The sequence below is a fragment of the Cheilinus undulatus genome, linkage group 7, assembly GCF_018320785.1.
Source record: "Cheilinus undulatus linkage group 7, ASM1832078v1, whole genome shotgun sequence".
In the NCBI taxonomy this organism is placed as follows: domain Eukaryota; kingdom Metazoa; phylum Chordata; class Actinopteri; order Labriformes; family Labridae; genus Cheilinus; species Cheilinus undulatus.
Window position 1 is genome coordinate 25,253,668 of NC_054871.1, and position 27,990 is coordinate 25,281,657.

The following is a 27,990-nucleotide window of genomic DNA, read 5'->3' on the forward strand; positions in this document are numbered from 1 at the left end:
TGATATTAGCTTAAAAAGTTCATTATCAGTATCGACAGATATGAAAATTCCTGCTGATATTAACAATTGATATTTTAACATTAAAAGTCTACCTGTATCACCTGTAAATATTTTGGCAAACGAATAAATAAGTTAATGGAGTTTTGGGCCAGACCAACAAACTAACCTCAGCAGAAGTCTTTTTTTTTTTTTATCCCTAATCATTTCTCACACTTTAAAGTGCATTTTAAAGACTGAAGTCTGAACTACATTTGAATATCAGTATCAATATCTGTGTCAGCTTCAATTATTTTGTGAATATCGGCATGCTGGATATCCGCAAAAAGCTAATGCATCTCTATAAATTATTACATCCAAACATTTGATCAAAAGGAAATATCAATATCATGCTTTTTCAAACAGTATATAAGAAAACAAGGTGGGAAAAAAGCAAGTAAAAGACTGTTATATTTAATGTCATATCTCTACATAATACATAAATGACAAATCGTAGCACACTTTTTTTATGGTCATTGTATTAAAAATCACAATTTTATTTGGACTTTTTCCTTCATATCGTCAGAATTAATAGAAAAATACCAAATTACAAATTTTGCTGATGTCCACATTCAGAGTTACAGAAAAATCTGTTCGTCATATCAACACATTCATTTTTTAAGACAAGGTTAAAATAGCATCTTGAAGCAAAGATTGGGGCCTCTTTCGTTTACTCATGAAGTCTAGCTTTTTCATCTACTTCGGGACATATTTCTCCATCTGAGACCATTTTTGTGTGTTATCTAGTTGTTTCAATTCCTTTGTAAAGAATAAGTTACAGCTTTCATTTTGTTGTATTTCTTCTCTTTCATAATAATCCCGGTAATGAGATTCAGAGAAAGCACGCTTTTAATTTTAAAGTGAAAGGAACAGGTATCCTTTTAGGTTGTAGCTGTTAAAATATTGGTGGAAATAAAATAATGATGGAAGACATACATGTCATTTGTATCAAAATACAACCGACCTGAGTGCATATTTGGGATCAGCTGACTTGCTGCAAGACAGAATGAACACAATCATAATAAATTAAATTCCCCACTGATAAATACTCATTACATAACAGTCAAAACAAAAACATGGATATATGATTTCCTCATACAGTTGATACAGCAAATATGTTGGAAACAGGACCCTGTTTAAATATTTACCTTTCAGGCAACCGGATGGAAATAAGTTCAATATCTAACTTCATTTAAATTCTTTCAACCAGCTGCTACATACGTACATATTCAGACAGACATACTCTATATTCACCACTTCTTTGTCTGCCTCCTGCTCAGTGCTGGGCAGGAAGTGTGTAGATTTCATTAGAGCTTCTTTTCTAGAACAGCCGACTGTTGCAGCTAACAAGATGAGGTTAACTGTGTGAGTAAACCACAACAGTAAGGTCATGAGTGTGATGAAGAATAAACAGCATTTGTACTTTTGTGTGAAGTAGTCCCATCTGCCTATTCAACATGTTTTTTTAAAAATTCTGCCACTCAAGCAGTTTAAATTATCAAATTAAAGTTATTAGAAAGTAGTGCTTCTGCTGTTCAGCAGGACTTCAGACACACTTCAGCATCATTATCACAAAATTTCTTTATACAAAAGTTTAATAACCAGAGTAGCATCTTATTGTGAAAAAACAGCAATAAGTAAAAGTGTATCCCTTCTTCAATTCAAACTCAGAATCTACTGCAAATAAAAAAAAATGCTATGTATAAACTGAAATGATTAAACGGTCTGTTGATGCACTGATATGCAACTCATTTTTCGGAGCATAATTCCTGCAGATGGGTGAGACACTAACATAACAGTCTTCTCTTTCCCTGCCATTAAGCACAACTTTATCTCAACATGCGGAAGCAAAATGATGGTAAAATAATGAGCAGAAATTAAATGAGATTTGTAACGATACTGGAGGAAAGGCACAATCCATTAACAGCACAACAGTAAGGAAAAGTTAATTCCACTGGGTTTCCTTTAAGCTGATGTTCATGTACATTTAAATAACATCTGTATGTCCTTCAGTCTGTATAGAGACAATATCTTCCCTCATCACCTCTACAGTCCAGCGAAAAGCTCCAAACTGATCATCCAGCTCCGACTGATGTGGAAGTTAGCTACTCTGCCAATGCTGGAGACGACTCCTGAACGGGAAGTCCGACATTTTCCATATGTGCCATCGGGTTCTTGCCTTCTGCAGCCTGTTGGTCCTGCAGTGAAGATATTCACAATAGAAATTAACTGCATACGTGATGCAAAAAATAATATATATGCAAACAAAGTTTAAGAATTTTAAATTTAGAAACTGTTACAGCAACAAAGTGCTACCCTCTTTGTGTCAACTGGGATTAAATAGAAATAATAAAATGATGTAGATATTGAGTTTATTACTTGTTCCTCTTATTATTCAACTGCCTTGACTGGCATGTGGTTGCATTTCACTTAAGAAAGAGAGATGTATCACTACTACAGGCCTTCAAAGTTTAGAAATATATGAACTAGATTTTCCTTTCTACTCACAAAGTGGAATTAAACCTTTTTAATACTGTGAAACATGAAACATGTTACACTCCAAGCCCTAAGCTATTTTAACCATTTTGTCTCACCTGGGCTCATTGCCTTAATTAGTTCTATCCTTTTATTCATGTGAACCTTAGCTTAAAGAATTTGGGTGCTGCAGTAATGTCACTTGAATTAAAAAATAAAAAATAAACGGAAATGTAAACAAGGACTTTTATGTGTGAGACACAATAAACAATAATGACAATAATCAAAGATTTTGCACAAACTTTTCTACCATCTCTAGGGGACCAAAAAGTGAAAAAATAATTATCGTGACAAAAAGTCTTTAAAATATTTACATATTTACAAAAAAAAAGTCCCTCTGCATTTTAAGTGGCTATGATTTATGGGTTAAAGGTAATTTAACTTCAATAACCTGTGCCTCTTCTTGTTGTAGACGACAACTTCGGACTAAGAGGGTTAAACTAGATCGAATATCAGTCATGTCTATTCTCAGGAGGGGAAGACACTAAAAAGGAAGATGTTTATTGCAACAGATTAGCACAATTAGGTAAAACGCATTAAAATGAACATAAGCAGCATGAGATTAAGGAAATCATCACACCACTACCCTGGTAAAATCCACTGTACTAACAGTATTTGTATATGTATGTATTAATTAGGGATACACAGAAACTGATACCAGTATTGTTTTGAAGCATGATGCTAGCCTCTCATTATGTGGGCATGGTGTCAAAGTGGAGCCATGTCATGCCATGTTGGTATCTTTAACATAAATGAGGATTTAAAAGTAGAGGAGAACGAAAACAATGCTATCTTTTTCAAAATAATTTTAAGAAAAGTTATGGTATTACAAAGTATTCATATTTGGTTTGGAAAAATGAGGTATTGGTGCATCCCTAATATTAAAGACATACATATTGGGCATTTTTGCACAGGATACTGACAACATTAACAAACACAAGCAAGCTAAAAAAACTATCTAATATAGACAGAAGAAATAATTACCCAAAATAGAAATGTCATAACATTTACCAATCAACTTATGTTCCATGTGACTACTGATCATCCCATTGGCACATATGCAATGCTGAAGCATTAAAACATGAAAAACAGAGGTATTTAAAGCTTAAGTTACACTTCAGACACATTATTTTATTTACAACCAATAGTGTATTAAGATGAGTTTAATTTACACTGAATGCGTTGTTGTAATGATCTCACCTGAACATCCGTGTGTGCTGTCTCTGCCATTTCTGGCTGAGATGCTTCAGTGTCTCTGCTGGGTTCATCATCAGGAGGTTTTTTATTCTCTTTCAAGGGCTTGTTTTTAAAATTTGGAATATCTAAGTCTAAGGATTGATCTTCTGCCTCATGAGTGTTAGCAGTCACCTCAGTAGCACCTGCTCCTGCTCCTGCTAGCTCTTCATTTGCATCCTGCAGGGTTTCTGGATCTGACTCAGCAGAGAGATTCTGCTCATCCTCATGCTGCCTGGTGTCTGTCTCGTCCTCGCTGTTGGGAAGCTCTCTACGGAGAGTCTCCACAACCACCTTAGTTCGTTGTTCCCTGGGTCTGTTGGGTCTCCTCTGATGAACCTGGTTCCTGTGTAATCGGTCGTCATCGGCTCGGTACCTTGGGGCTGGTTGATCTGCGTCCCCTCCTGCTAAGTGATCACCATCTGCGATCTCTTGGAGGTGACGCCGTGGTTCCAGCTGAGGAGGAGGATCTCTTCGAGGGCGGCGGAAAGGTGCAGCGATGCCATGCTGGAAGGCTGCGTGGACACTTCCGTACATGAACACCTAAAGAAAGGTGGAGTAAATATGTATCGGTCATAAAAAACATGGAAGTATTTTATCAAAATGCATGATGATGTTTTATCAAAGGGATTTAAAAAGATTTACCACAATGGAGAGCACAATAGTGAGAAGTACTGGGATCTGTAGGGTTACTGGTAGATCTTTGAGGAGGGCTCGGAGAAAGTCACTGATGCCCTCACCAACGTGCTTCAGTGGTTCTGTGATGAAGGTTGTTATAGTCACTGCAAATGCCTGAAATGAGAGCACTGCTTAGATTAGGGACGAACAAAACTGTTACTTTATATTTCTATTTTTCATTGTAGATGAAGGACTTTGAAGTTTGTAAAGAAATGTAACATAAAGTTAGTGTTTTAGTGAATTACTTCATCTTTGTCCTTAATAAATGCCTTAAAACTGGAAAATAAAACAGCAAAACAACCTTTGAACCTATCACATTTTGATGTCTAATTAAATAGCTACAGTGCATTCAGAAACTATTCAGACACCTGTCACCTGTTCTTTATTTTTATTAATGTTACAGCCTGATGCTACAGTAATAACATTTATTCTCATGAATCTACAGTCAGTGCCCCATCATGACAAAGGAAAACTGAAATTTGTCTCAGGTTCCTCCCATTTCTCTAGATCTTTGCAAAAATGTTTCTACACCTTGATCAGAGTCCACCTGTTGTAAATCAAACTGATTGGGCACGATTTGAAAAGGCACACACCACTCTATAGAAAGCCTCACAGCTGAAAATGCACAACAGAACAAAAACCAAGCCATGAGGTCAAAGGAACTGCCTACAGAGCTCAGAGACAGGGTTGTTGTAAGGCACAGATCTGGGGAAGGCAAAAAAAAATGTCTGCTGCACTGAAGGTTCCCAAAAACATAGTGGCCTCCATAATTCTCAAATGGAGGAAGTTTAGGGGCTCTTCCAAGAGCTGGCCGCTGGCCAAACTGAGCAATCAAGGAGAAGGGCCTTGTTAAGAAAGGTGACCAAGAACCTGAGGGTCACTCTGACTGAGCTCCAGAGATCCAATGTGGAGAAGGAACAATGTCCAGAACTATCACTGCAGCCCTCCACTGATCTGGGCTTATGGCAGATTGGCTAGATGGAAGCCTCTTGTCAGTGCGAAACACATGAAGACCTACTTGGAGTTTGCAAAAAACGTAAAATAAAAGCCAAGTTGGAAGACGCTTCCATCAGTTTAGCTGGGTGGCCAGCTCTTGTAAGAGTCCTGGTTGAGCCAAATGGCGTGGTGTCATGATGGGGTGCTGAGTGTAGATTTATGAGAATAAAAATGATTTTCAGCTAACGTAAAATCAGGCTGTTACATAACAAAATTGAAAAAAGTGCCAGGGGTCTGAATACTTTCTGAATGCACTTTATACTAAAAGTAGCATTGATAGCTATACAATATGTAGTCTTTGCATGCACTTCAAACGCTTAAGTATCAAGACAAGGACCAGCCTTTGTTGGAGGAACCAGCAGCAGGGGGTCAACCATGAGGACTTCATAGTATTTCTTGCATGGGTCATCCTGAAGGGTCCAAGTACTTCTGTACCACTCTGCAGGAGAACAGACAGAGTCAGAGGAGGTAGGACTGGAGAAGACAGCATACATGATGTGATTAACTTTATTACCCCCTTGGGAAATTGTGTCTTTTCAACGCACGTTTAGCTGCCTCCAAAGTAAAAGCAACCAACAATCCCTATGTAAGAAGCACATAGCTGGTCGGTTGTCGCTGGTCTGGCTCTTTCACTATTTACTTATCCTTTGAGTATTTATTTTCATGACTCTTTTATTCATTCAGCTGCTCTTACTCTGTTTATCCATGTTGTTTCCTTCTCTTGCTGTCCAACCATCCTGTTTTAATTCACTTACTTGTTCTATTTCTTTTAGTCTGTTCTTAAGTCTCTGTTTTCATTTTATCTGATGATCTGATGTTGTCTTTTATGTGATTTTTTTGTAATTGTATCATATCATGTAGTCTTTTTCTAGATATTTTCATCATTTACTATTATAACAGCCTTTGAAGATTGTTTGTAACATTTCCATTCATTTAAACTGTATTAATTCATGTTGACTTTTGTGGACAGTTTGTTATGACTTTTTGCTTGACTTTCATGACTTTCTCTGTGTGGTTCAATTGTTAATGAATTTTATTAACCCCTGAGTTCATGCCACTGCTATGTCTGTTAAAATACTTTGTAAACATCTGTTTTTTAAAGTGCTACATAAATGAAGTTTTTTATCTGTATGTTTGTTCAAAGAAAAAAAGGGGTAATAAAATATTGGGGGAAGAGAAAAAAATGAAACTGATACCTTTCAAGCTATCTCGCCAGTCAATACTCTTCATGCCGGTGCATTTTTCATAGTCACTGTTTGCCTTCACAAGATTGTTTTGATGTTTGGCAAATTCAATCTGGAAAAAAGGGTTAAAGTGAACCCTTATAAAAAGGGAAAATGGCAAACAAGATTAATGAAACTAAAGAAGCTCTTTGTTACCTTGTATAAGTACAACCAATTCCAGAAAATACTGACGATGAAGCCAACAAAGAGCATTCTGCGAAACTGCATGAACCTGGACACTGTTGACCACAGCTGAGTGCATATGATGCCAATTAAGAGCAAAACACACAGCCCCATCTGAAACACAAAGAGACGGCCCAAATAGGATCAAAACACACGAAAACCATCTGAAAACTCAAACAGAGGTGGAAAACCTTGGTCGGTGTGGATTTTCTTTGTTTTCATGTTCAGCATACTTTGCAGACTCTTAACACCAACAATAAATTGTTTAACCGGCACATGAAAAAACGAATGTACAAAAAAATCATACAGATAAATGAGCTCACTTTCAATAATGTGTCAAGCTCCACACCAAAGGTGTCCTCAAAGCGCCACCTCCAGGCCTCGTAGTCATGCGGTCGGAGATCCACCAGTATCTGACTGATGGCATTGTCCAGAGCTCCTGTCCTCCAGCTGTCCTCGCCCTCCAGAAGTGTCTGAATCTCCGCCATGGCTTGTGAGGACAGTTTGATTTTGGCATCATATAGGATGTCAGCAGAGTCACTGGGCTGGGGAGAGAAGGGGACAGATGTGTTAAATAAAGAAGCACCATCTCGCCCATACACATACTTTCTTGCTTTTATCACCAAAATTAATCACAGCTTGAATCATTTTAGCAAGCCATTTTTTACATTTTGCACAATACCTTAGTGGGCCATAAACTAAGTTACAAAATCATCTATCATCATTTAAAACATGAGATGACAACGCACCAGTCTAACTCTTTGTATTTCCTTCAGGAGTCTGCTGAGGAATCGCTTGAACACTGGGTTACATGTAGGCTGCTGTGAGAGGGATGTGATTTTTTTCTTTAGCTGTTCAACCTGAAAGAAAAAAAAACACAATGCTTGAATGAAACAGCATTTGTATAGAAATGTTCTTTATTATTCCTTTTCTAGTAAGGACAGAAAAACAACCTGGAAGTAATTGAGAGCTACAATGATAAGAGCAGTCTTAATTCTCTAAATGATAATGAAATGAGCTTCCTTATGATGTCCTTTAAGATACTCTACGCCATCCATGACAAAAGCAAAGAAGAAAATATGCTCCACAAAACCCTGGACCAACTTTAGTAAAAATGGCATGGCTCTCTGATTCCTCAGAAGAGTGTCTGGGCTCAGCTTGAACCCAGATGTCTCAGAAAATATCTCCAACAGTAAAGTGAGACATGTTTTCCTTTAGTAGATAGTTTAATAGGGAAGGAGAGACAAGACTATACTTTGATCATGGAGAATGGAGTATGTGTCTTGTCTCATACCATACAAGCCACATTTGTGACCATTTGATGAGAGAGCCCCACCACCCATGCATTTCGCCAGCTACCAGCTTACCTGACAAATTTCTTGGAGGAAACACGGTCATTATTTTACTTGTTTTGGAGCTTTAATGGGCGACCACTTGGTCTTAGCACGCCAGACACTAGAATTATAATGTTTGAATTCAGACATACAAGCTTCAGTACACTGTGTGCCATAGTGCAGGCATACAAACACGTAACTGTAACTATTGTACTAAGAAACCTTCCAAACACATCCTTAACCTAAAACAACTCACCTGTCTCTGTAGATCCTTAACTTGTGAGTCACACCGAGTCTGCTCAGCCTGGTTTGAGTCATGATTGTACTCTCTTCTTTTGGTTGGCACATTGGGATAATTCGCTGTCTGGAAGGCATGCACACATGTAAGATGTTACTGCATTAGCATCCACCGTGGCTTCAGGACAAGAATAATCGTAGCACAAAGTTGATGAACAAAGACGTTACACATCAACCAACCTCTGCAGGTTTCCGCATAGTTTTGGTGCTTGCATCGTAGTTGAGCATATCATACGGGTCTATCCAGTCGTCCTCCGCCTGCTGTCCTCTAACAGACAGGACCAGACTCCACACCAGGACAACGAGCAGCATCCTGGCAGACAGAGGAGAGAGCTCCCCCAACAAACCTCCAGATGTAACACTAGTTAGCTAGTCGCATGTATACAAGAAAGTGAAAGCAAGTTAGCGTTGACTTTATTATTAAGCTAGGATGATTACAACATGCATATAAACTGCGTTGAACGAAAACTGTCGCATATACGATAAATATTAAAAACTTTCCACTCTAAATGCCAAAAAGGGCTCGGCATGACCACTCAAGTAGCATAAAACAGAACCGCTTTACGTTAGTTCCCTTTGACACGCTTTACGTCTGACGCAAAGGCTCGCGGGAAACGTATGCTTAAACTAGGTTTATTCTGGTTCAGTGGTTTTTCCTCTTAATTTCCCTCAGGCACTCAAATGTGGATATATATGTAAATGAACATGGTGTGTATTTAGATTTTGGTTTACTCTTTTAACTAGAATCTTTCGCTGATGCATTTTGTAGTATTTAACATACGGTTATACAAACTGCCACACAAACCCAACAAACCGAAACTATCATCAACTTAAGGTGCACCTTACCTCAAGACTTGAGAGCCACTGGTATGTGGTACTGTTCCCAGAATCCATTGCTATTTTAATCGATATTTCGCTGTTTTCAATGAAGGAAAGTTTAAGAATATCTACGTTTTGCAGCCGTTTCACCCTGGATTGATACGAACACTATTTTTTTCTTTGACTTCTTAAGGCCCACATTTAAAATAGATCAGGAGTAAAGAAGTTGACATTGTTTAATGTACGTTGTTATTTTCCCCATTTGATTCGTTTAAAAAAAGTGTAGTTAAGTATACCCCCCACCCCCCAAGAAATATACCCAAGTAATTGGGATTGCAAAAACAAAGTACACAAAATAGTGACTCAACCACAGTAATTTGAATAGGCTAAATGTATTTTCCACCCCTGTATATTACTTTTAAGTTATAATATCCCTAAAAAATAATGATTCAATGATTCATTTTCAGAAAACATTTATTGCAAAGATGTGTGTATTATATTTACAATATTAACAGCAACATTTATAGAGAAAACCTTTATCACAACAATTTTAAGTCTGGTTTGCTGTGATTATTTTATTCAGCTGTTGACTGCTTACGTTTTTACAGTTCAAGGCAGATAATCTACATCCCCAGAAAGATGTATACAGACCATCAGTTTTAAAATTCACTTAGAATATTTCTGAAGTGTCCATGAGTTTGGGAGACTCCAGAAAAAGTAGTATTCAGCATCCATGAGTTCACTGTTGTATCTGTGCCTGATGCAGGGACTTGGACTTCGACAGGCATCTCAGCTTACAAAGCTCTGTAAAAGCATTTCTGCACCATGGGATCAACATTAGAAAGGCGGGAATGGGAGAACATTACAGGTTCATATTTATTTTCCTTTTCTGCCTTTACCACCCTTCATATGTCCCCCTTTGCCTTTTCCACCTCTGCCTTTTCCACCTTTTCCTTTGCCCCCTTTGGCGTTTTGTTCTTTCCTCTGCATTCCCCGCATGTCTTTCTTCATGCGACTGTCCACTACTTTGAATGCACCCTTGACACCAGCGGGCCGTCTCACCTTCTTCCCGGCTCCTTTTTTGCTCACTACATAAGTAACTTCTCTCTTCTCCTTCCCCAAGCCGGCTTTCTTGTAAATACTGATGAATAAAAGAAAAAGTTAGTTATATATTCCATTATGAGGAAATGCATTTATTCATGATTTGAGCTTTCTGCTCCAATCTTACAAGTGAGACATCATACCTCTTCAGCTGTGCCATCTTCTCCCTCTCTGAGATGTCCACTGTGTTGACGACTGCCTCTGCTTTCTTCTTAGCCTGCTCCATCTTCTTTAGCATCTAGAAAAGACACAAAGAACTCAACAACTTTAGATCCACAGAGGCCATGGGAAGTGATGTTGATGCAGTTCATGTTTCATCATTATTTTGTATATTCAACTCTCTTTTGTTTTCATCACCAGTTGACTTTTCCTGATCTTACCCTCCTCTTCTTCCTGGCCTTAGCCTCTGCGACTCGTTTGATAGGACGAGCATCAATCTCCTTCCATTTTTGTTTATACTCTTCCACCATCTCTTTAGTGACCGGCACCGGCTTCTTCCTGTGCTTCCGTTCATCGTCCAGGAACCACTCGGGTACCTCCCATTGCTCCTCAGAGCTAGCAAACCTGCAGGGAACATGCAGCTTACTTTACAGGTGGATGCATGTATTATCAATCCTTAGCTTTCTCAACTTGATGTTGACTGTATTTTACATTGTAAAAATCTAATATTTTTTAGAATAATTTTGTGACTGGTCAGCTGTAAAAAATGAGTCTAGGAAAAACACCAAGGATAACATGCTAACATTTTCAGAATAGATTTAGCAACCCATCTTTTATAAACAATGTCCTAACTTTTTACAGTAGACACTGTTAATTTGAGACCAATACACAGTTATGTTAATGCAAATGGCACTTGGTTACAAGTTTTAATAGTGGGAAATAACAAATGTGCTTTACAAACTCAGATCTTTACTAGCATTACATTATGTGCTGCAGCAGATAATTATAGCAGCATGGACACTGTAGTGATACTTTAGAGAAATTACACAGACTATCTGAACTCTAAAGACAAACCCAATGTTACTTTGTGACTCATTAATTACAAGTGTGTTGATATCTTTTGACCATGACTTTATTTAAAAAGTAAGATCATTTGTCTTTTACATTATTTTGGAGGTTTTGAGACATTTCCTCATGTCATGCTCACCTGTGAAAGGAGTCATCTATCAAATGCCTTGCTCTCTTCTTAGACGTAGCAATCTGAGCTCCCAGTGCCAGGCCTTCTGCATCCAGGATCCTGGCCTTCTTACCTGGGGAGCAAAGAACCACCATCGGGCACAGGGTTAGACACGGACCAAAAAAAAGAAATTAGAAAATTTGCTGCATTTGTATGTTTGGAGTTTAGTTCTCTCTCAGTTAACAGTGTAACCCAGGTTCTAGTAGATGTTTGTGGTTTAACAAAATCAAAATATTTTAAATGCTGCAACTGTTAGAAACAAATAAAAAATGCTGGTTTATCTTGTTTAATAAATCCTGCAGTTCTTGATGTATGCATTTATTAAAACTAAATTCCTCATACTTACTAGTGCTCTCCACAGGAACTACCTGAAAGTCATCTTCATCAGCCTCTCCTGACAAACCACCAGACCCCCTGGCCTGCTTCATCCTGGTAATCTCCCTGGAAAAGGAAGCAACAAGTGTATTTATCATTGTGTAAATTAGTTCAGTCATTGGTCATTTTAGTTAATGGTACAGTAACACCTGACTTATTATGTGATAACACAAAAAACACAGCATAGGCATCCAAAGTAATTGGGATTTTACTTCTCATCATCACTGCTGTCGTCTGAGTCACTGTCACTTTCCTCAACTTGCTGTAAAGGTCCCGCCTTTTCCTCCTTAGGCTGAGCAGCCCGTTCCTCCTTTAGCTCCTCTTCCACATCTTCTGCTTTCCTCTTTTTGCCTTTGTCTACCAAAAATTGAAGACATCAGTGTTCCTGCACACTTAAGAATACAATTAAAGAGTTTTTCAGACCTGAACAAAGAAAAATGAATACCACTTTTTGCAAAAATTAAAGACATGTGGGATTTCTTGGTACACTGGTCCAGGACTGAATTTTCTGATTTACTGCAGTGTTTATAAAAGGTCAAATGGTAAAGGACATATCTGTTTTTTTCACATAAATCCCAAAATTCAACAATATTTGCCTGATTTAATGCCCCTATTGTCATAGGGGCATTACCACTGAGTGATATCTACTATGTACTATTAGCAGCTATGCTGAGCTCATTCTAAACAGTTTAATAATGAGAATAATGGGGGGTCTTTTGTAAGGGAAGAGCAGTCAAAATAACGGTGTTATTAAAAAAATTAGGTGGGCTACTTGGTAACCCAGAGTTGAGAGAAGTGGACTAGTGTTACACAATGGTAAAATCACAATGAGTAATATAAAATCAGAGTGGGTCTGTGGGTCCTCCTGAAGAAATTTTGAGCATCCAACAATTTATTCCCTGTATTCTAATGAATATTTTGAAAACCTGTGGAGTAAATTCAGCTCGAAAGACAGAATAACTGAATAATAACAAAAAAGGACACAATATCCTTTATAAATCTTAAACGCTAAACAGATAAATGCAAAAATACAGTTTAATACAGTTTTGGCAGTGAAATTTTGCACTTATTTTTCCAGTTTTAATGATATATCTAAATCAATTTTAAAGAAGACTCAATGACTGAAGAATTTGTTACCATTTTGTTTGTTCTGAAGCCACTCGGTTTGTCGTAGCTCGCTCTCTGCGTCTCCTTCCAGATTGATCTCTGAGAAAATGCCCTACAGAGTGACAAAGACAAGGTTGAAGGTTGAACCAAAACAAACACAACTGCAGTGTAAGCCATACGAGAGCTAAGATATGAAGATGACTTCACATAAATTCAGGTTGTGTCTGGGGACACGGTCAGAAATACAGCCCAAATTCTAACAATCCTTAAAAAGTTTGAGATAATTCCACTTTAATACCAAGATAAATAATGTCCAGACAGCATCCAATGTATTTTCTTTACCAAGGTTAACTATTAAGTGTCCATGGGATGTAGAGAAACATTTTAGACACCTGTAGCCTGTTGCACTAGCTATGTGTAAGCTCTGCCTTAGGTTATGGTGTAAAGTCCACACTAAACCCTACGTTGAAACTAGTTAAGTTCTAACTTCAGCTGTGTCACTGTTCGGTTGCACCATAGAGACATAAGGTTGATCTTAACTAGTAGAGATTTACGTCCAAACTAACCAAAATATTGTCACAGATATGACGTTTACGCTTACTTTAACCAATCACTGAAAAGCAGTTTTAACCCAGTGTTTAATACAGATACTAACAGCTAAAAATAACGTTTGCTAACTGCCGTTACTTCTCAAACAGCATCCAGATTGGATGAAAAATATGACCAGGCATTTTGTATGCATTTTGTATGTGAAGCCTACAGCCTCAACTCAGAGAAAGTATAAAGTAACAACACTGACATCAAGTGGTGAAATGACTAATAACATAAGAATTTAACAGTGGACGGCAGAAATCGCCTCCACACATGGAAAACAACTGAGTTATTGATAATGGAGAAAGCAGTGCTGACACTAAATAGCCGATAAAATCCTCCACTCCTCGTTACCTTCTGGGTTATCCTGTCTCTCAGAGCTATCACTATGACAGCCGAATCCTACAGGAGGACTTTACACCTAGTAGGGGTAGGTGCAAGATTTAAGTTATAACTTAAGCCTACGTTGAAACTGTGCTGGTGCAACACCTTAAATGTTAGGAGAGCGTAAACTCCGTTGTAAGTAAGAACTTGCGTTCAAACTAGGCTACGTTTGAACTTACACACAGCTGGTGCAACCCATAGCAGGAAAAAATGCTGCTTCTCTACTCTGCTCTCTGTCTGTGCTGTGTGGTGGAGGGTGGAAAAACAAGTTTGAGTGCTTTTAAAATGAAACAATCAGAAAATAAAGGCTTATTTATCTCGTTATAGTTTCTACCTTATGTTAAACTCTACTTAATCTCGATCAGCCATCACTGCACACTGCCTCTCTCTGCAGGTTTAAGCGGAAAATACAACTATATTTGTTTCAGTTTCTTTGTCATTCATAACTTTATACTTTTACTTGCACATTAGATCATGTTTACTTTTTACATATTGTGTTTTACATGTTATGAAAACAAAAAGTGCATAGTGTTCTGTGCAGCTTTTTTAATGCAAGAAATTATTCTATGAGACTTAGTGCTTTTTTAAACATTTTCAGCACATTTTAACACTACCATGATAATACTGATGGTCAGGCCTGCCCACAGAATCAGCTGGGTCACTGAAAAACCCAATGAACACCCCCCCCCCCCCATCGCGATTTACTGATATTAATACATGTGTAATGGATCAGTAGCATTACCTGAGAAATGTGCACAAACCTTGCTAAACCACAGGTTGGTCTCTCGTTCTTTCTTCTCATCCTTCCCCTCTAGTTCTACCAGCAAGCCACTTTCCTGCCCTTCATCTGCTTCCTCCTCCTCTTCATCGAACCTAACTCTGAAAAACATTTACAAGGGGACTTATTCATAACATTAAAGTAAACAATAAATTATCTTAGCTATGACTCTGGTCTTGTTTTCCATAAAATTAAAAACTATGTCATTCAAACATAAACTTCATAGTTTTGATCACGATGCAACCAGCCCCTCACTTTTTCTTTGGTTCTTTTTTCTCCAGCTCTTTCTGTCTCTGCTCCACTTCTTCCAAATCCTCATCATCTAAATCAGAAGCCAATGACATTTTATCTGCCTCATCTTCCTCCTCGTCCTCCTCCGACAGGTGAAGGTCATCATCTCCTTCTACGAGAGCATCTGCTGCTTGCATGTCCCCCTTGGATATGTCAACCAGAGCCTGATAAGGAGAAGCAACAGAGGAACATAAACACTGAGAGGGGGTCCAGCTGCTTCTCTGTGAGGATAAGTAATAATCTCCTTTGTTAAAATGTTGTGATGTAACTTCATGAACTGTTATTCTTGGAATATTCGCTAGGTGTGCCTCTTTGCTTGTGAGGTTTGCATCTGTTTATGAAAGCGCCCTTCACCTGTTGCTTCCTGATGGTGGCGAGAGAAAACATTGATGAGTCATTTGTATCTGCAATGGAGACACCCGGCAGGTCCATCTTTAGCTCCACCCTCTCCCTCTGTTTCCGCCGTTCCTTTAGCAGCTTCCTCTTCTTCCTGAAGGAACATCAAACACATTTTCCTCAAAAAAATGTATTTTTAAAAAGTCAATTATTCCCAAAAATGCACATACGGGTAACAGAGACAAAATTTTAAAAGGTCAGTGAAAGACAATGTCTCCCCCTGCCATTCAGTAAAAGAATTCTTCCAAAATGCTCTTTCAGGTCATACTTTAATAAGAAACTACAATAATGTCTATATTGTAGATTGTATGTTGTAGTTTGTTAATTGTAGACTATGCAAAGAGTGCAGGAGTTTCAGGCAGACAAGAAAAGAGGACAAAACAGAAATTAGAAATCTTAAAAGGATCAAGAGCTCTTTAAACAAGCAAAGAATTGAAATAGACATTTTAATTTAATCTTGCTTAGCAAGAAAGTGGTAATCCCATCATACCGTTTGAGCTCTGCCACCTCCTCTGCTTTCAGTTCTGCCAGTTTTCTCTCCATCTCTTCTTCCTCCTCAGCTTCTTCATCTTTCTCCTCCCCCTCTGCCTTCTTTTCTGGTTCTTCCTCTGAATTGCCCTCTCCTTCATCAGAACTCAAGCTAAAAAAACAAAGGAATTTATTAAATCTGCTATGCCACAATTTGCCAAAGATACATGATTACTCTGAGTTCTTTTTGTCAACATGTTTTCAAGGCTTTACTTTATCTCCTGGTCGAGCTGTTTGGCTTCCATCCTAAGTTTTTTGGCCAAGAATCTCCTCAGCAATCTCCTCCAGTTCAGCAGCAAACTAAAGAGGTGATGAAGAAAGAGAAAAGAAGACAAAATGTGAAAATGCTTGAGTCACTGAAATATTTAGATTATTTGTTTAAAGAAAGACTGCCCTAAAAGGGAGTGACTTGTGCATAAACTTCAGCAGTAAATAAAGAGACTTACCGGAGCTCTTTGCGACCCAGGACTTTGATGTCACTACAACACTCCTTTATCTCAGCGCTGGTGGACGGGTGAGACTCCAGCTCTGGGTTGTCAAAGGTGATCTGAAACAGAGTATGATTATCAATAAAGGATGAAGTTCCTACGCTTGATTAATACACTTTTTAAGATATTTGCAGTTTTTAATTTTACATGTTTAAAATGGATGTATAGAAGGATGTATAGAAGAGTTCGAACGAGGCTGATGCAAACATTCAAAAAACCGACTGGAACAGAGCTTCACGGAAGAGGTTTCAAACATTCTGAATACGCTTTGTAGCTTTTGAAAATGTAGCTGTACACACTAAAGCAAAAAATAGACAGTGAAAACATACATTTTAACTCTGACTGGACTGCAAAGCATTTGCTGTTGTATGTACTGGACTCTAGACCCTTTAATTTCATCATAAATCAATTGTCACCTAAATACCTTATTCTTCTTGTTGAACTGCAGACTCTTGAAAGCTAAAAAAGCACAGACTTCTAGGTATCACTCTTTAGGAAACTGAAGAAAGGCAGAGGTTTTACCTCACTGGCTTTGCCCAGGAAGTCCACAGGGTTGTCAGCTTTAAGAAAAGCTGTCACTGTGAAGCTGTGATAGAGTGTCAGATCACCGTCTGTGTATCCCTCCGCCTGGAACAGACGAGCAAAAGATTTGTCAGTGATAAATGCAACAGAAAAGGGGGTTTCAGAAGTAAACAATACAACAATAATGGGTAAGAGCCATAACAACATGTTGAAAATCCTGGAAAGGAAATCATGGAAAGTACAGTTTGGTTTTGTCATTGTGGTTAGAAAATGTTATTCCATCATCTCATGCAGTGAACACACCTTTGGTTTCTTGACAGGAATCAGTTCCCTCACAGTTTTTGCCTGCACCTCCACCTCTTTGAAGGCATGCTTGGGGTCAAAGAACTTGCTATCAATTTTGTCTGGGGCAAGAAAACCTAAGAAGGAATTGAAATGAAGGTTATGATGTAGTATGGATTGTTTCTTTTGATCATTACATGGCAGTAATCTGTTGCTGCCACTGACCCTGACAGATGACAAAGATCTCAGCAGACTCGTTCCTGGAGGCCTGCGGCTTTGTGGCCTGCACCTTCTTGAAGAACTGCTGGAAGATCCACAGTAGCGGCTGATAGTCTTTGGAGCGGAAGACCTTTGTGACAAAGGTGCCCCCTTTGTTCAGAAACTCACAGGCTAACTTCAGGGCCATGAGAGTCAAATGAGCTGAGGGTAAAGAAGGAAATGGGAAGAATTTGAGAATTTTGGTTAAAATTTGGTGACTGTGCTCCTTAAAAAACTTTAGTGATGTGACTGTAATGAATGCACACAAGGAAATAATGATTAGGAATTTTTCTTTCTTTTAATACAAATACAAAACTTGTAATAAAATTATTAGTTGTTGGCACAATGTCACTTACTAATCACATCATAAATTTAATATGGGGCAAAAAGTCATTGGATGTAAAAGGCACTACCAAAAATCTGTTATGACCACAGGTGACTTAATATTTCTTATTAACGCCAAAAAAATCGACTATTGTCGCCCACCTTGAGAAAAGGCATCGTGTTGCCAATTGGCTCCCACATTTGGGGCTCCATCATTAAGCACAACATCGACCTTCCAAGTCTGCAGTTCTTTTCGTAAAGCCTGCAAATGAGAAACACAGTTTCAATTGAACATATCCGTATAAAGAACTACTCTACTATTTGACAATTAAGAGACATCTCACCCATTGTAAAACAAACAAACCCTGTGAATTCCACTATAAATATCTTTTTCTCCAGTGCCAGGTCTATTATTTGGTTCTTCTAATAATATGTTTGCACTTTTTTTTAGAGAAAACAGTGCAGCAGCCTCACCTGTTTACATTTTTCTGTAGTGATGTCTTCTTGCAGTGCCACTACATTTGGAATTGGCTTGATGGGCACCAGGTCAACACCTGACAAGTGAAAGCACTTTTATAAGTTTTCACGAAATGTTTTGTTACCCAAGTTAAATTACAAATGAAAACTGGGACATTTAAAGGACAATAATTAAACAAACATATAAAACACAACAACATATGAACCTAAGCAGAACCAGAAACAAAAACACACAGTCTTACATAGTCAGATCAAGGATGGTATCAGACTCACCAATAATGAGACTTGATACGGGCATAAACTTTGAAGCCACCTGCAACCTGCAGAGAAATTTTTGTACCAGTTTATTCTTTACGTTAATTGTATTTAAAAACAGATAATTTTGAGCTGAAAAGTTACTCTGAACAGAGAATAAAAATACACTGATCCATCTGTGATCTCAGTCCTAGACAAACCCAAGACATGTTTATGTTGCATTCTTCATTCATTCTTCTTCATCATTTTAACGGTCCACGCAGATAGAAGACAACGACACGTTTGTGACATTCCAAAGTGCCCACATCACAAACATGTCATTCTCTTTGTGTGTCATATAAGCTAATGCAAGGATAGAATTTAGTGTAGTAGCTTTGTTGGAGGGCTCTTCTTGAGCGTTAAGTGTCAGAAGTGCACAGGGGATATTACCGTATCTCTTGCATTTTAATTTAAAAATATGTTAAAGTCCATTTGTTCATTTGCACTTCTTGTCTGATTGGTTAGTTTGATATTACACTGATTATTATAAATGGTGTAATAGGGGAAGGTTTCCTGTGGGATGATAATCCGTGGTTATGTTTTGTACAGCAACAAAAAAACGTATTCAAATGTATGACAGATTGCATTTTGCTCACATTAGTAAAATTAATAAAGATACATTTTTAAGTGCACAGGTAATTATTTGAAACAATAAAACAACTGCTGTCATCGGTATTTTCACAGAATGACTCCCACTTGAGTAGTAGAGAGGGCCATCTTGCTTAGCGTTCCTGCCCTTCTGTACATCATAATAAATCTGTTCAAAATACCAGCTGCTACTGCTACTAATCGATATTAGAACTGAAATAGTCAAATCGGTTGACCCCTAATTGATACCGTTATCGGCAAAACTTGATCAGTACATATATGGGACATCGACAAAAATCTAATATCATACATCCCTTAAAATATCATCACTCGCTCTTTGAAATGTTTCACTTGACATTCCAGAGCCATAGCAGGTCAGCTGATTCCCAACCATCATCAAAGAGTGCAGGAGTACAGGATGATAAATGTTGAAACTACATTATTTTTACATGATTTGTCGCACTTCCAACAATTAGTGATCTGCACGTAGATCTCTCTTTTGTGCACGCAGATGTGTATTTTATTCTAATACGACAACATATTTAAACCCCCAAAAAACTGGTAGGCAAAAATACTTGGGTGGCTATATGCCAGGGTGGACCACCCGAGTATAATCTGGTCATCATTCAGTAAATAAATGAAATAAAACACAAGAGTACACAGGGCGGAGATTCTGTGACCCGTCGGAGTGATGCCTAACAAATATGAAGCTTTAGATCGTGTGTTGACCGGTAGCCTACCATCCTCCAGGAGCAGCACACAGGTCGATCAGAGCTCTGGCTTTCTGTAGAAACTGAAATTTACGGTTGAGCTGGATCAGCTTGAAGGAGGACCGAGAGCGATAACCTAAAAAAGAAAGTTACAATAAGGCAGTTGTTTCCCTCAAATCACGATCAAACTACACAGTTTGTTGCCACATTTGCACACTGCCACCGTCACTTCAGAGCTAAAGGTCTCCTACTCTGGTCTCTTCTGGTCGTGCTACGTTACCTGTTTCTTTGGCCAGGTGGTAAAATTTATCTTTTCGGGTCTTTCCGACTTTGAGTTTCTTCCCCATTGGTGTTGCCGAGGTTTAGCACGTTGCTGTTACAAAAAAAATATCACACGCCGTCTGAACCAAGAGAGGCTACACTTCCATGAAAACAACACGTGCGACTCGCCCCGGCGCGGAAGTTCTACGTCACATTGCTGCTTCGTCTTCTTCGTCTTTGTTTGACGATTAAGGGACGTGAGCGCCCCCTGCTGTCTGTTCTACCCTTCCTAATCTCTAACAAGAAGTTCAACTGCGGTAAGAAATTACACTTAACTACGTGTTATCATTACGTGTAATTTATGTTATCATAAAAATATATATTTTTGAAACACTTTCCACTGGTTTTGGGGCCTATTCTTAGTTCTCAAGCCATCCTCACAAACTGAGTGACCGTGCAAGGAGACTAGTAAGAGAGAAGCCACCAAGACACCTGTGACTACTCTGAATGAGTTACAAGCTTCAGCAGCTGAGATGGGAGAGACTGCATACAATTACTGTTGCTCAGGGTTCTACATCAGTCAAAGCTTTGAGGGAGAGTGGCAAAGAGAAAGCCGCTGTTGAAGAAAACTCATATTAAATTTGGATTAGAGTTTGTCAAAAGGTATGTGGGAGACTCCATGGTCAAGTGGAAGAAAGTTCTTTGGTCTGATGAGACCAAAGTGGTGCTTTTTGGCCATCAGGCAAGACGCTATGTTTGGCAGAAACCAAACACTGCACATCATCTGAAACACACCATCCCCATTTTGAAGCATGGTGGTGGCAGCATCATGGTGAGGGGATGTTTCTCATCAGCCAGCCCTGGAAAGCGTGTAAAGAGAGAGGGTAGAATGAATATGGACTTACAGCTTGGGAGAAGATTTATTTTCCAGCAAGACAATAACCTGAAGCACACAGCAAAAGCTACACAGAAATGGTTTAAAGACAAGGTGAATGTTCTGGAGACTGAGTCAAAGCCCAGACCTCAGCCCAAAAGAGAACTTGTGGCTGGTCTTGAAAAGGGCTGCTCACACCTGATCCCTGTGCAACCTGACAGACCATGAGCAGTTTTGCAAAGAAGAATGAAGTAAAATTGCAGCATTCAGATGTGCAAGGTTGAGACCCATCGACAAAGACTCAGTGCTGTGATTCCAGCCAAAGGTGCGCCTGCTAAATACTGACTTGAAGGGGGTGAATATTTATGCAGTCACAATATTTAGTTTACATTACATTTTTTGTTTATTTGACATTACTTTGTAGAAATCTGTTTTCACTTTGACATTAAAGAGTTGTTTTTGGTAAAAAAAAAAAGCCAAATTTTATTGACCATGCTTTGTTTACACCACTTTTGCTGCTGTATATTTTTGGACTATAAAGAATAAAGAACCATAAAGAATAGCAGACAGAAAGTAATATATAGTCTATAGGTCTGTCTCGAAAAAAATAAAACCAAACTATCTCAATCAGCATACTTCTTTTTATTATTTCCAATGTTGATCATGACCCAGTTTGTTTGTTAAGTGATAATATTGCATCTCTCTTAGTTTTAAAGCTGCTAATGTGAGAAACTTGGTGTCAATTTTGGCACCCCCCATTGGCAAAACATTAGGCTACCTCTTATCAGTCAGTTTTGTCTTGTGTAAGAAGTGTTTTTCAGTCAAAAAACTGTATAATGTATCACTCAGGGTGGATACTTGCTGGGTCAAATGTAAACCAAGGATGTTCTATACAATGCTATTAATCATTTCATCTGACAGTGACACCTACCCTACACCAGCTGTTTTAGGATTTGTTAAATATATCATGTATTTTCCTTTGTCATTTCTAGTCTGATACATAACCAGAGAAAACTTGAACACAGGTGCTTTTACCAGCAAACACCCCAGGGCATTGTGGTGGACATAAGGATAGTTTCTAAACAAGAAATGAAGAGCAATCAGCTATTTAAAATATTTTTTTATTTATCTTTTGATTCATTTTAAATTACAGCCGCATGAATGCTGGGAGGAAATACAGCTGTCAGAAAGGCCTGTTTCTGGATCGTGTGTTGATCAGTCCCAGGACAGAGAAGGCGCTGGCTGCTGCCGTCACCAAACTGATGGCCCCAATGGCCCGTGTAGCCTGTGGAGGCAAAGACAAGAAGAGGAGGTGGACTGAGGATTACCACGATGACACAGGAAAGGTCAGAACAAAGCTCAAAATATAGTCTTTAGTCTTTTGATAATGAGAGGAATTAAAACCTTCATCAGTAGCACATGAGTGTCATAAGTAAGAATAATATGGCAAAGACGCTCTGGCAGTGTTTGGAAAATAAAACATTAACTCTGTCTGTGGTTTCCCAGTCTGGATCCTTAAATCCAGCCACTTATATCTAGTGACTATATAACAAGAGTCTTATAATCCTTCTTATTTTGCTAAAATTTTAGGATAAAAGGTTAACAACTTAAAATAGTAATTAAAACAACTATGTCTCACACATTTTGATCATTAACTTCTTGGTGATCTAGAAAAAAGCAAAAACCCAACAAAATTGTAATACAACTGGGACTAAATAGTCAATATTCAAGCTTTGGTACAATTTTTTATATCAGGCTTTTGATTAGCATGTAAATCATTATATTATGTAGGCAACCACCCAATGACAAAGTTGACATATGCCTATAGAAACAATGTGGAATCCAGGAATGAACACAGGCCAATAGAATTTAAATGTTGTGAAATTTTATTCATGTTAGGGTCTACTTGGGTCTAACTTCTTGTCCTGCTTAGAAAATATTCTTCCTTGGCAAATCTGACAGCAGTGACATTTGTGGTCACTCACTGTGGTATTTTGAGTAAAAAGTGTGTTTTGCCCTGATGACACATGAGACAGAGACAAAACAAACAGTGAGAGACCTGCTCGGACACCCCCTCCCCGTAGCGCAGGAGGGTAACAAAGTGCTCGCAGTTGCTCCCCAGCAGGTCGTAAGAAACCTCCTGGCCGATGAGGACTTGCGCTCGCTGAATGATCTCACTGATAGGCAGGGGCGTGTGGTTGTGGTCATACTTGTTGTTGACACGGTACGAGTCGCTCCCCACCACCTCCTTCAGCAGCTGCATGCGCACCACTGCCTTCCGACTGAAGACTGACTTCACGCTGGACATGGCAGCTGCCTGGCTCTCATCTGGAGGGAAGTCATACGACACACATGTCACACAAGTGAATATTGTAGGGTCATGTGGAAAAGAAGTTTGCTGCTGAGGGAAAATACAGTATATAGAGAGGAAGCACAACAAACCCATCCCAAAGTTCCTTTACATGGAGAGTAAACTAACCAGATGATATGAGTTTAAACTGGACCAATGTTTAAAACCAGTTTGATAATGTTGCATAGCAGTTATTAGATTAGACTAATCATTTAGTCTGAAGTACAAGTGTGTTAAACACGCAGTATGCAAACCCTGCCACCGGGGTGTGCTCAATGAAAAGATCAAGGGCAAAGATGTGCTGCTCAGCTCCACCCACTTCCTGCTTCAAAACTGAGGACTCTGTTGTGTAAAAACTTCCCTCCATAAGGTTTACTTGCAAAACCGTAAGCTGATGTTTTAATTTCATGGATTAACTTCACAGAGGGAGGGAGAAAACCTAATAGAAGTGGCGCCATGAGCTACTGGCAAAATATTCTGGGATTGCTTGCAGTGTGAACCAGGAAGGCCACTTTTAACAGATTTTCATCTACCATCACTGGTAAGCGGCACAAAATATGAACTAGAAAAGCACTCAGAGAGTGCAGACCTCCGCCATTCGCCCTATCTCCCAATAGTAAAGAATTAAAAAAAAAATTCCTGGATCCAGATGGTGATCTGGATCACTCCCAAAATCTAATCAGTTCTCCCTTATGCCATTTCTGACATTTCCTGAAAATTTCATCAAAATCCATCCATAACTTTTTGAGTTATATATCTAACAAACTAACAAACAAACTAACAAACTAACAAACTAACAAACAAACTAATAAACTAACTAACAACCTAACAAACTAATAAACAAACTAACAAACAAACTAACAAACAAACTAATAAACTAACTAACAACCTAACAAACTAATAAACAAACTAACAAACAAACTAACAAACAAACTAATAAACAAACTAACAAACTAACTAATAAACTAACTAACAAACTAACAAACAAACAAACTGAAGTGGAGGAGAAACTTGTTGATTTGTGTCAACAAAACAAGTGCTTTGCAACATGTACTGTAAAACAGACCACAGACGAACAGTTAAGAGAGGGAACTGGACAAAAAATGGCAACTGTAATGGACTTAGCATGTAGCTAACAGCTAACCACAGCCGCTTCTTCACTCTAAAGTCACACTTAACGGCATTTTGACCAGGCCGAGACTCTGGTAGTCTGTGAACACAATCTAGTGTGTGGTGTGCTGAGTGGATCCAATTGTTCTACTCCACACACTTCACGATAAAATGGAAAATCAGTGATTATTCGTTGCCATATGGGGTCTGTCATAGCAGAAGAATCAGTTTAAATTTCAAAAATCTTTATATGTGTGCCTTTATGTAGCAGTAACTTTGACGCAACATCAAGTGTTTCCCCGTCAACTTTAGACATGTTGTGTCTGTCATGGCAGCTCAATCATAGCAGCCATCACAACATGAATCATCCCATTACAATTTTAAAAATTAAGGATTTCTTTTGCTTTAAAAACTTTTGTAAATATTTGAGATTGCTTCAGTAATTAGCACCCTGCAACTGACTGGCAACCAGTCCAGGGTGTACCCTGCCTCTTGCCCAATGACAGCTGGGATAAGTTCCAGGCCCCCATGACTCCCAACAGGATAAGCAGTGCAGAAAATGGTGGGATGAATAAGTAATTGGCGTGAAAATTTTTTATTAGGCACTGTCGTTTTTAAATTAATTTCGTGCAAAATTCTACGTAACATTAACCTTGCAAAGCAGATGGATTAGCCTGTTTCCGTGTTTCTCACTGGAAAATCCATCTTGCAAAGCTCCCATTTGGACCGTTTGGGCCCGGTTAGAGAGTGACAGGACTAATCAGCAACGAGTGGCAGAGTCGTGACGTAAGCATTCAGCAAAAGAGACCAGTTAAAAGAAGAACAACAGCATCGAGTTGTTTTCTTTTCAAAAACATGACATGTCTACAGTCGCCATGGTTCCTGTTATGCAGTTCTGTATTGAGTTTACTCCTTCGGTAGGGGCGCGTCTCGGTAGCGGCTATGACGTCACATGATTTGTTGCTCTGATTGGCCCGTAAAGATGTGGCAGACAGAACGTTCATCCAATCACCCTCCAGGTTTTTTTTTCAAAGGCTCTGCCCTTTCCCAAACGCTGTCTATTAGTGGTTTTCCAGATGGATGTGTAAAACAAATCTATCTGGCGTGCCAGGTTAACGTAATTAAATAAACTTTTTTTCTTAGACATTACTTTTTTCATTCAAACTGTTTCAGCCATCATAAATGCTTCCTACTGACCAACAGGAGTTAAGTTGATGATGTAACCATCTCCCAGGTAGAGAGCCCAGTGCTGATAGGCCGGTCTGAAGATCTCAATGAGGTCACCAGGCTGGGGGTCACCACAGGGGTCAGAAAGGTCAGGGTCATTAGAGGCCATCTGCACACAGACAGAAAAAGAGAGTGAGAGGAGAGAGAGAGCATGTGCACAGATACAATTAAAAGGATTTAGACCACAGTATGTGAAATAACAAATAAATCACACAGGCATTAAAATCTACAACGAATTCAAACCTTGCTTTTCTAACAAGCCTCTTTAGTTGCTTTACAAATAAAGAAAATGTATTAATGTAACCCTGAAATGACCCCAGGCTTAAATTTGGAGAGGTCAACAGGGTCGTTCCTATGCCAACATGACATATCAACAAACTGTTAATTTTCATGTCATACAAACAGCCTCTCAGTCAACTTACAGTAGATTTATGTTGTTGTTTATCCATCCCACATCATGCTTCCACAAATTCTAAAAAGAAGAGAAAACACAGATAGGAAAAAACACACAACAAAACTACTGCAAACCAGCTGACAAATAGATGATTGTGAATATGAGAGCTGATGTATGATAAATCTATCAGACTTATTTCAGGACAAAAGTCAAAAAGGATAAAATAACCAAATTCCTGATGAAGAGAATGCTGGATAGGATGGCACAATGTAAAGGGAATCCATACATACATACACAGACAATACACACCAGCACACACGCTGACAATACACACACAAGCACCTGTGCTGCCACAATAGCATTGACACAATGAGGAAGCTGACAGAAAAAATAGTTTGAGCCCAGGTTATTTCACATACAATGAAAAGTTAATTTAAATCATGTTTACAGCCTCTAACAGTTCTCTTTAAAAATCAAACTGCCTTGAGTTTTCTTACATAATATGAAATATGATAACATGATTTAATGTGATTTAACTAGAGCTAAGAATTTAGTGCTGATCAAAAAAATTACACATGGTCAGGATGTAATCCATATCCGCCCTGGAGACCAGTTAGTGAATTCATCTTATCAATGATGTATGATGCACAAGCTACGATAAAAAAGAAAGCCACATATTATTTTACCACAAGATCTTAACAGCAGGGTCACTGAGGTGCTGCTAACATGAAAATGTACTCATACTGCACCAAAAATGTGGTCGAATTAATTTAGTGATGCTTTATAAACATCATCTGTTACCAAGTACCAAGCATTTGTATAATCCTATATAAAATGATTTACAAAATATTTGTATACATCTCTACAGTCCTTTTATATAAGGCTGTGGTGTTAAAGTGATGCTTTAAAGATTTAGGGGGGCCAGATTCCCCACAAAGCTAATTCATACAGGAGCAATACTTACTCGAACACCAGCAGTTTTTTCTTCCTCACCATTTTAATTCTCCATCATAAATCCGCACATAACCACGGAAATATCCAGTAAGAAAAGAAAAATAGCAGGCAGTTGTTTCCAAATTCCCAAGATGATCAAAAAATTGATAAAATATTCCAAAAGCCAAACAGAAGCTGAAGGTCCTGGTGGAGTTATTTCAGTGTCGCTGCTCTGGCCGATGACAGTTTCACTCTGTTGCTAAGGTCACAAGCACTCACGTACACTCACAGAGGGCCATTGTCCCGTTCACTGGCTGCCACACTGCTCCCCTGAATAAGAGTTATTGTGAGCCTGCAAAGACAAAATAAGAGGGAATTAATTTAGAGGCTGCCGGGTTGTGCTTGTGAAGGTTGCTTTAGTTAAAAGACCATAGAAATGTTCATGTATTTAAAATTTGAGTTCATGATGTGTCCCTGTTTTTTTTTTTCAATGTCCAGTATTTCAAGAACATTCAACAAGCCTTCAAGTAAGAGTTAGATTTAGTGTCAAACGGTTCAACATTTTGATTGTGATTCATCTCAGCATAACCTTAGTTAATCACAATTAATCTCCCCTTTTGTCAAATGTTGAAATTTTGCATGTAAAACATTTTTTGTTTGATTTTGGATGTTCCCCAGTTGGGGGACTTTGAGAGGTATTGGCAAACACAGTGTCAAATAATGCACTAATCACGAAAAAAATAAAGTGATGTTGCACATCAAATTAAACAGCAGAACCTGGGCTACAGGACTATATAAACCTTTTTTACATGCCCCAAACACAACTCAAATAAAAA

The 27,990-nt window shown here is 38.5% G+C and overlaps 3 protein-coding genes across 3 annotated transcripts; all 3 read right to left on the reverse strand.

Moving 5' to 3' along the window:
* Window positions 1-434: 434 nt before the first annotated feature.
* On the reverse strand, window positions 435-9,070 carry clcc1 (chloride channel CLIC-like 1). Its single transcript, XM_041790726.1, has 10 exons — window positions 8,696-9,070; window positions 8,475-8,582; window positions 7,634-7,744; window positions 7,208-7,429; window positions 6,858-6,998; window positions 6,675-6,774; window positions 5,820-5,917; window positions 4,450-4,596; window positions 3,772-4,347; window positions 435-2,234 (listed from the first exon to the last, which is right to left on the reverse strand). The coding sequence occupies exons 1-10, from the start codon at window positions 8,825-8,827 to the stop codon at window positions 2,142-2,144; spliced, it is 1,728 nt and encodes a 575-aa protein (XP_041646660.1). The 5' UTR covers window positions 8,828-9,070; the 3' UTR covers window positions 435-2,141.
* A 750-nt stretch (window positions 9,071-9,820) lies between these two features.
* On the reverse strand, window positions 9,821-20,462 carry ftsj3 (FtsJ RNA 2'-O-methyltransferase 3). The gene is made up of 21 exons (XM_041790434.1): window positions 20,286-20,462; window positions 20,036-20,141; window positions 18,687-18,733; window positions 18,411-18,490; window positions 18,099-18,198; window positions 17,580-17,774; window positions 17,376-17,491; window positions 17,073-17,177; window positions 16,509-16,609; window positions 16,276-16,362; window positions 16,025-16,174; window positions 15,493-15,628; window positions 15,103-15,302; window positions 14,831-14,948; window positions 13,125-13,206; window positions 12,200-12,344; window positions 11,959-12,053; window positions 11,583-11,685; window positions 10,816-10,999; window positions 10,579-10,673; window positions 9,821-10,475 (listed from the first exon to the last, which is right to left on the reverse strand). Exons 1-21 carry the CDS (start codon window positions 20,350-20,352, stop codon window positions 10,211-10,213), a joined length of 2,577 nt encoding a protein of 858 aa, XP_041646368.1. The 5' UTR covers window positions 20,353-20,462; the 3' UTR covers window positions 9,821-10,210.
* A 1,833-nt stretch (window positions 20,463-22,295) lies between these two features.
* plaat1 (phospholipase A and acyltransferase 1) lies at window positions 22,296-27,376 on the reverse strand. The gene is made up of 5 exons (XM_041792142.1): window positions 27,186-27,376; window positions 26,250-26,299; window positions 25,798-25,936; window positions 23,200-23,468; window positions 22,296-22,425 (listed from the first exon to the last, which is right to left on the reverse strand). The coding sequence occupies exons 2-5, from the start codon at window positions 26,274-26,276 to the stop codon at window positions 22,324-22,326; spliced, it is 537 nt and encodes a 178-aa protein (XP_041648076.1). The 5' UTR covers window positions 26,277-26,299; window positions 27,186-27,376; the 3' UTR covers window positions 22,296-22,323.
* Window positions 27,377-27,990: the final 614 nt, after the last annotated feature.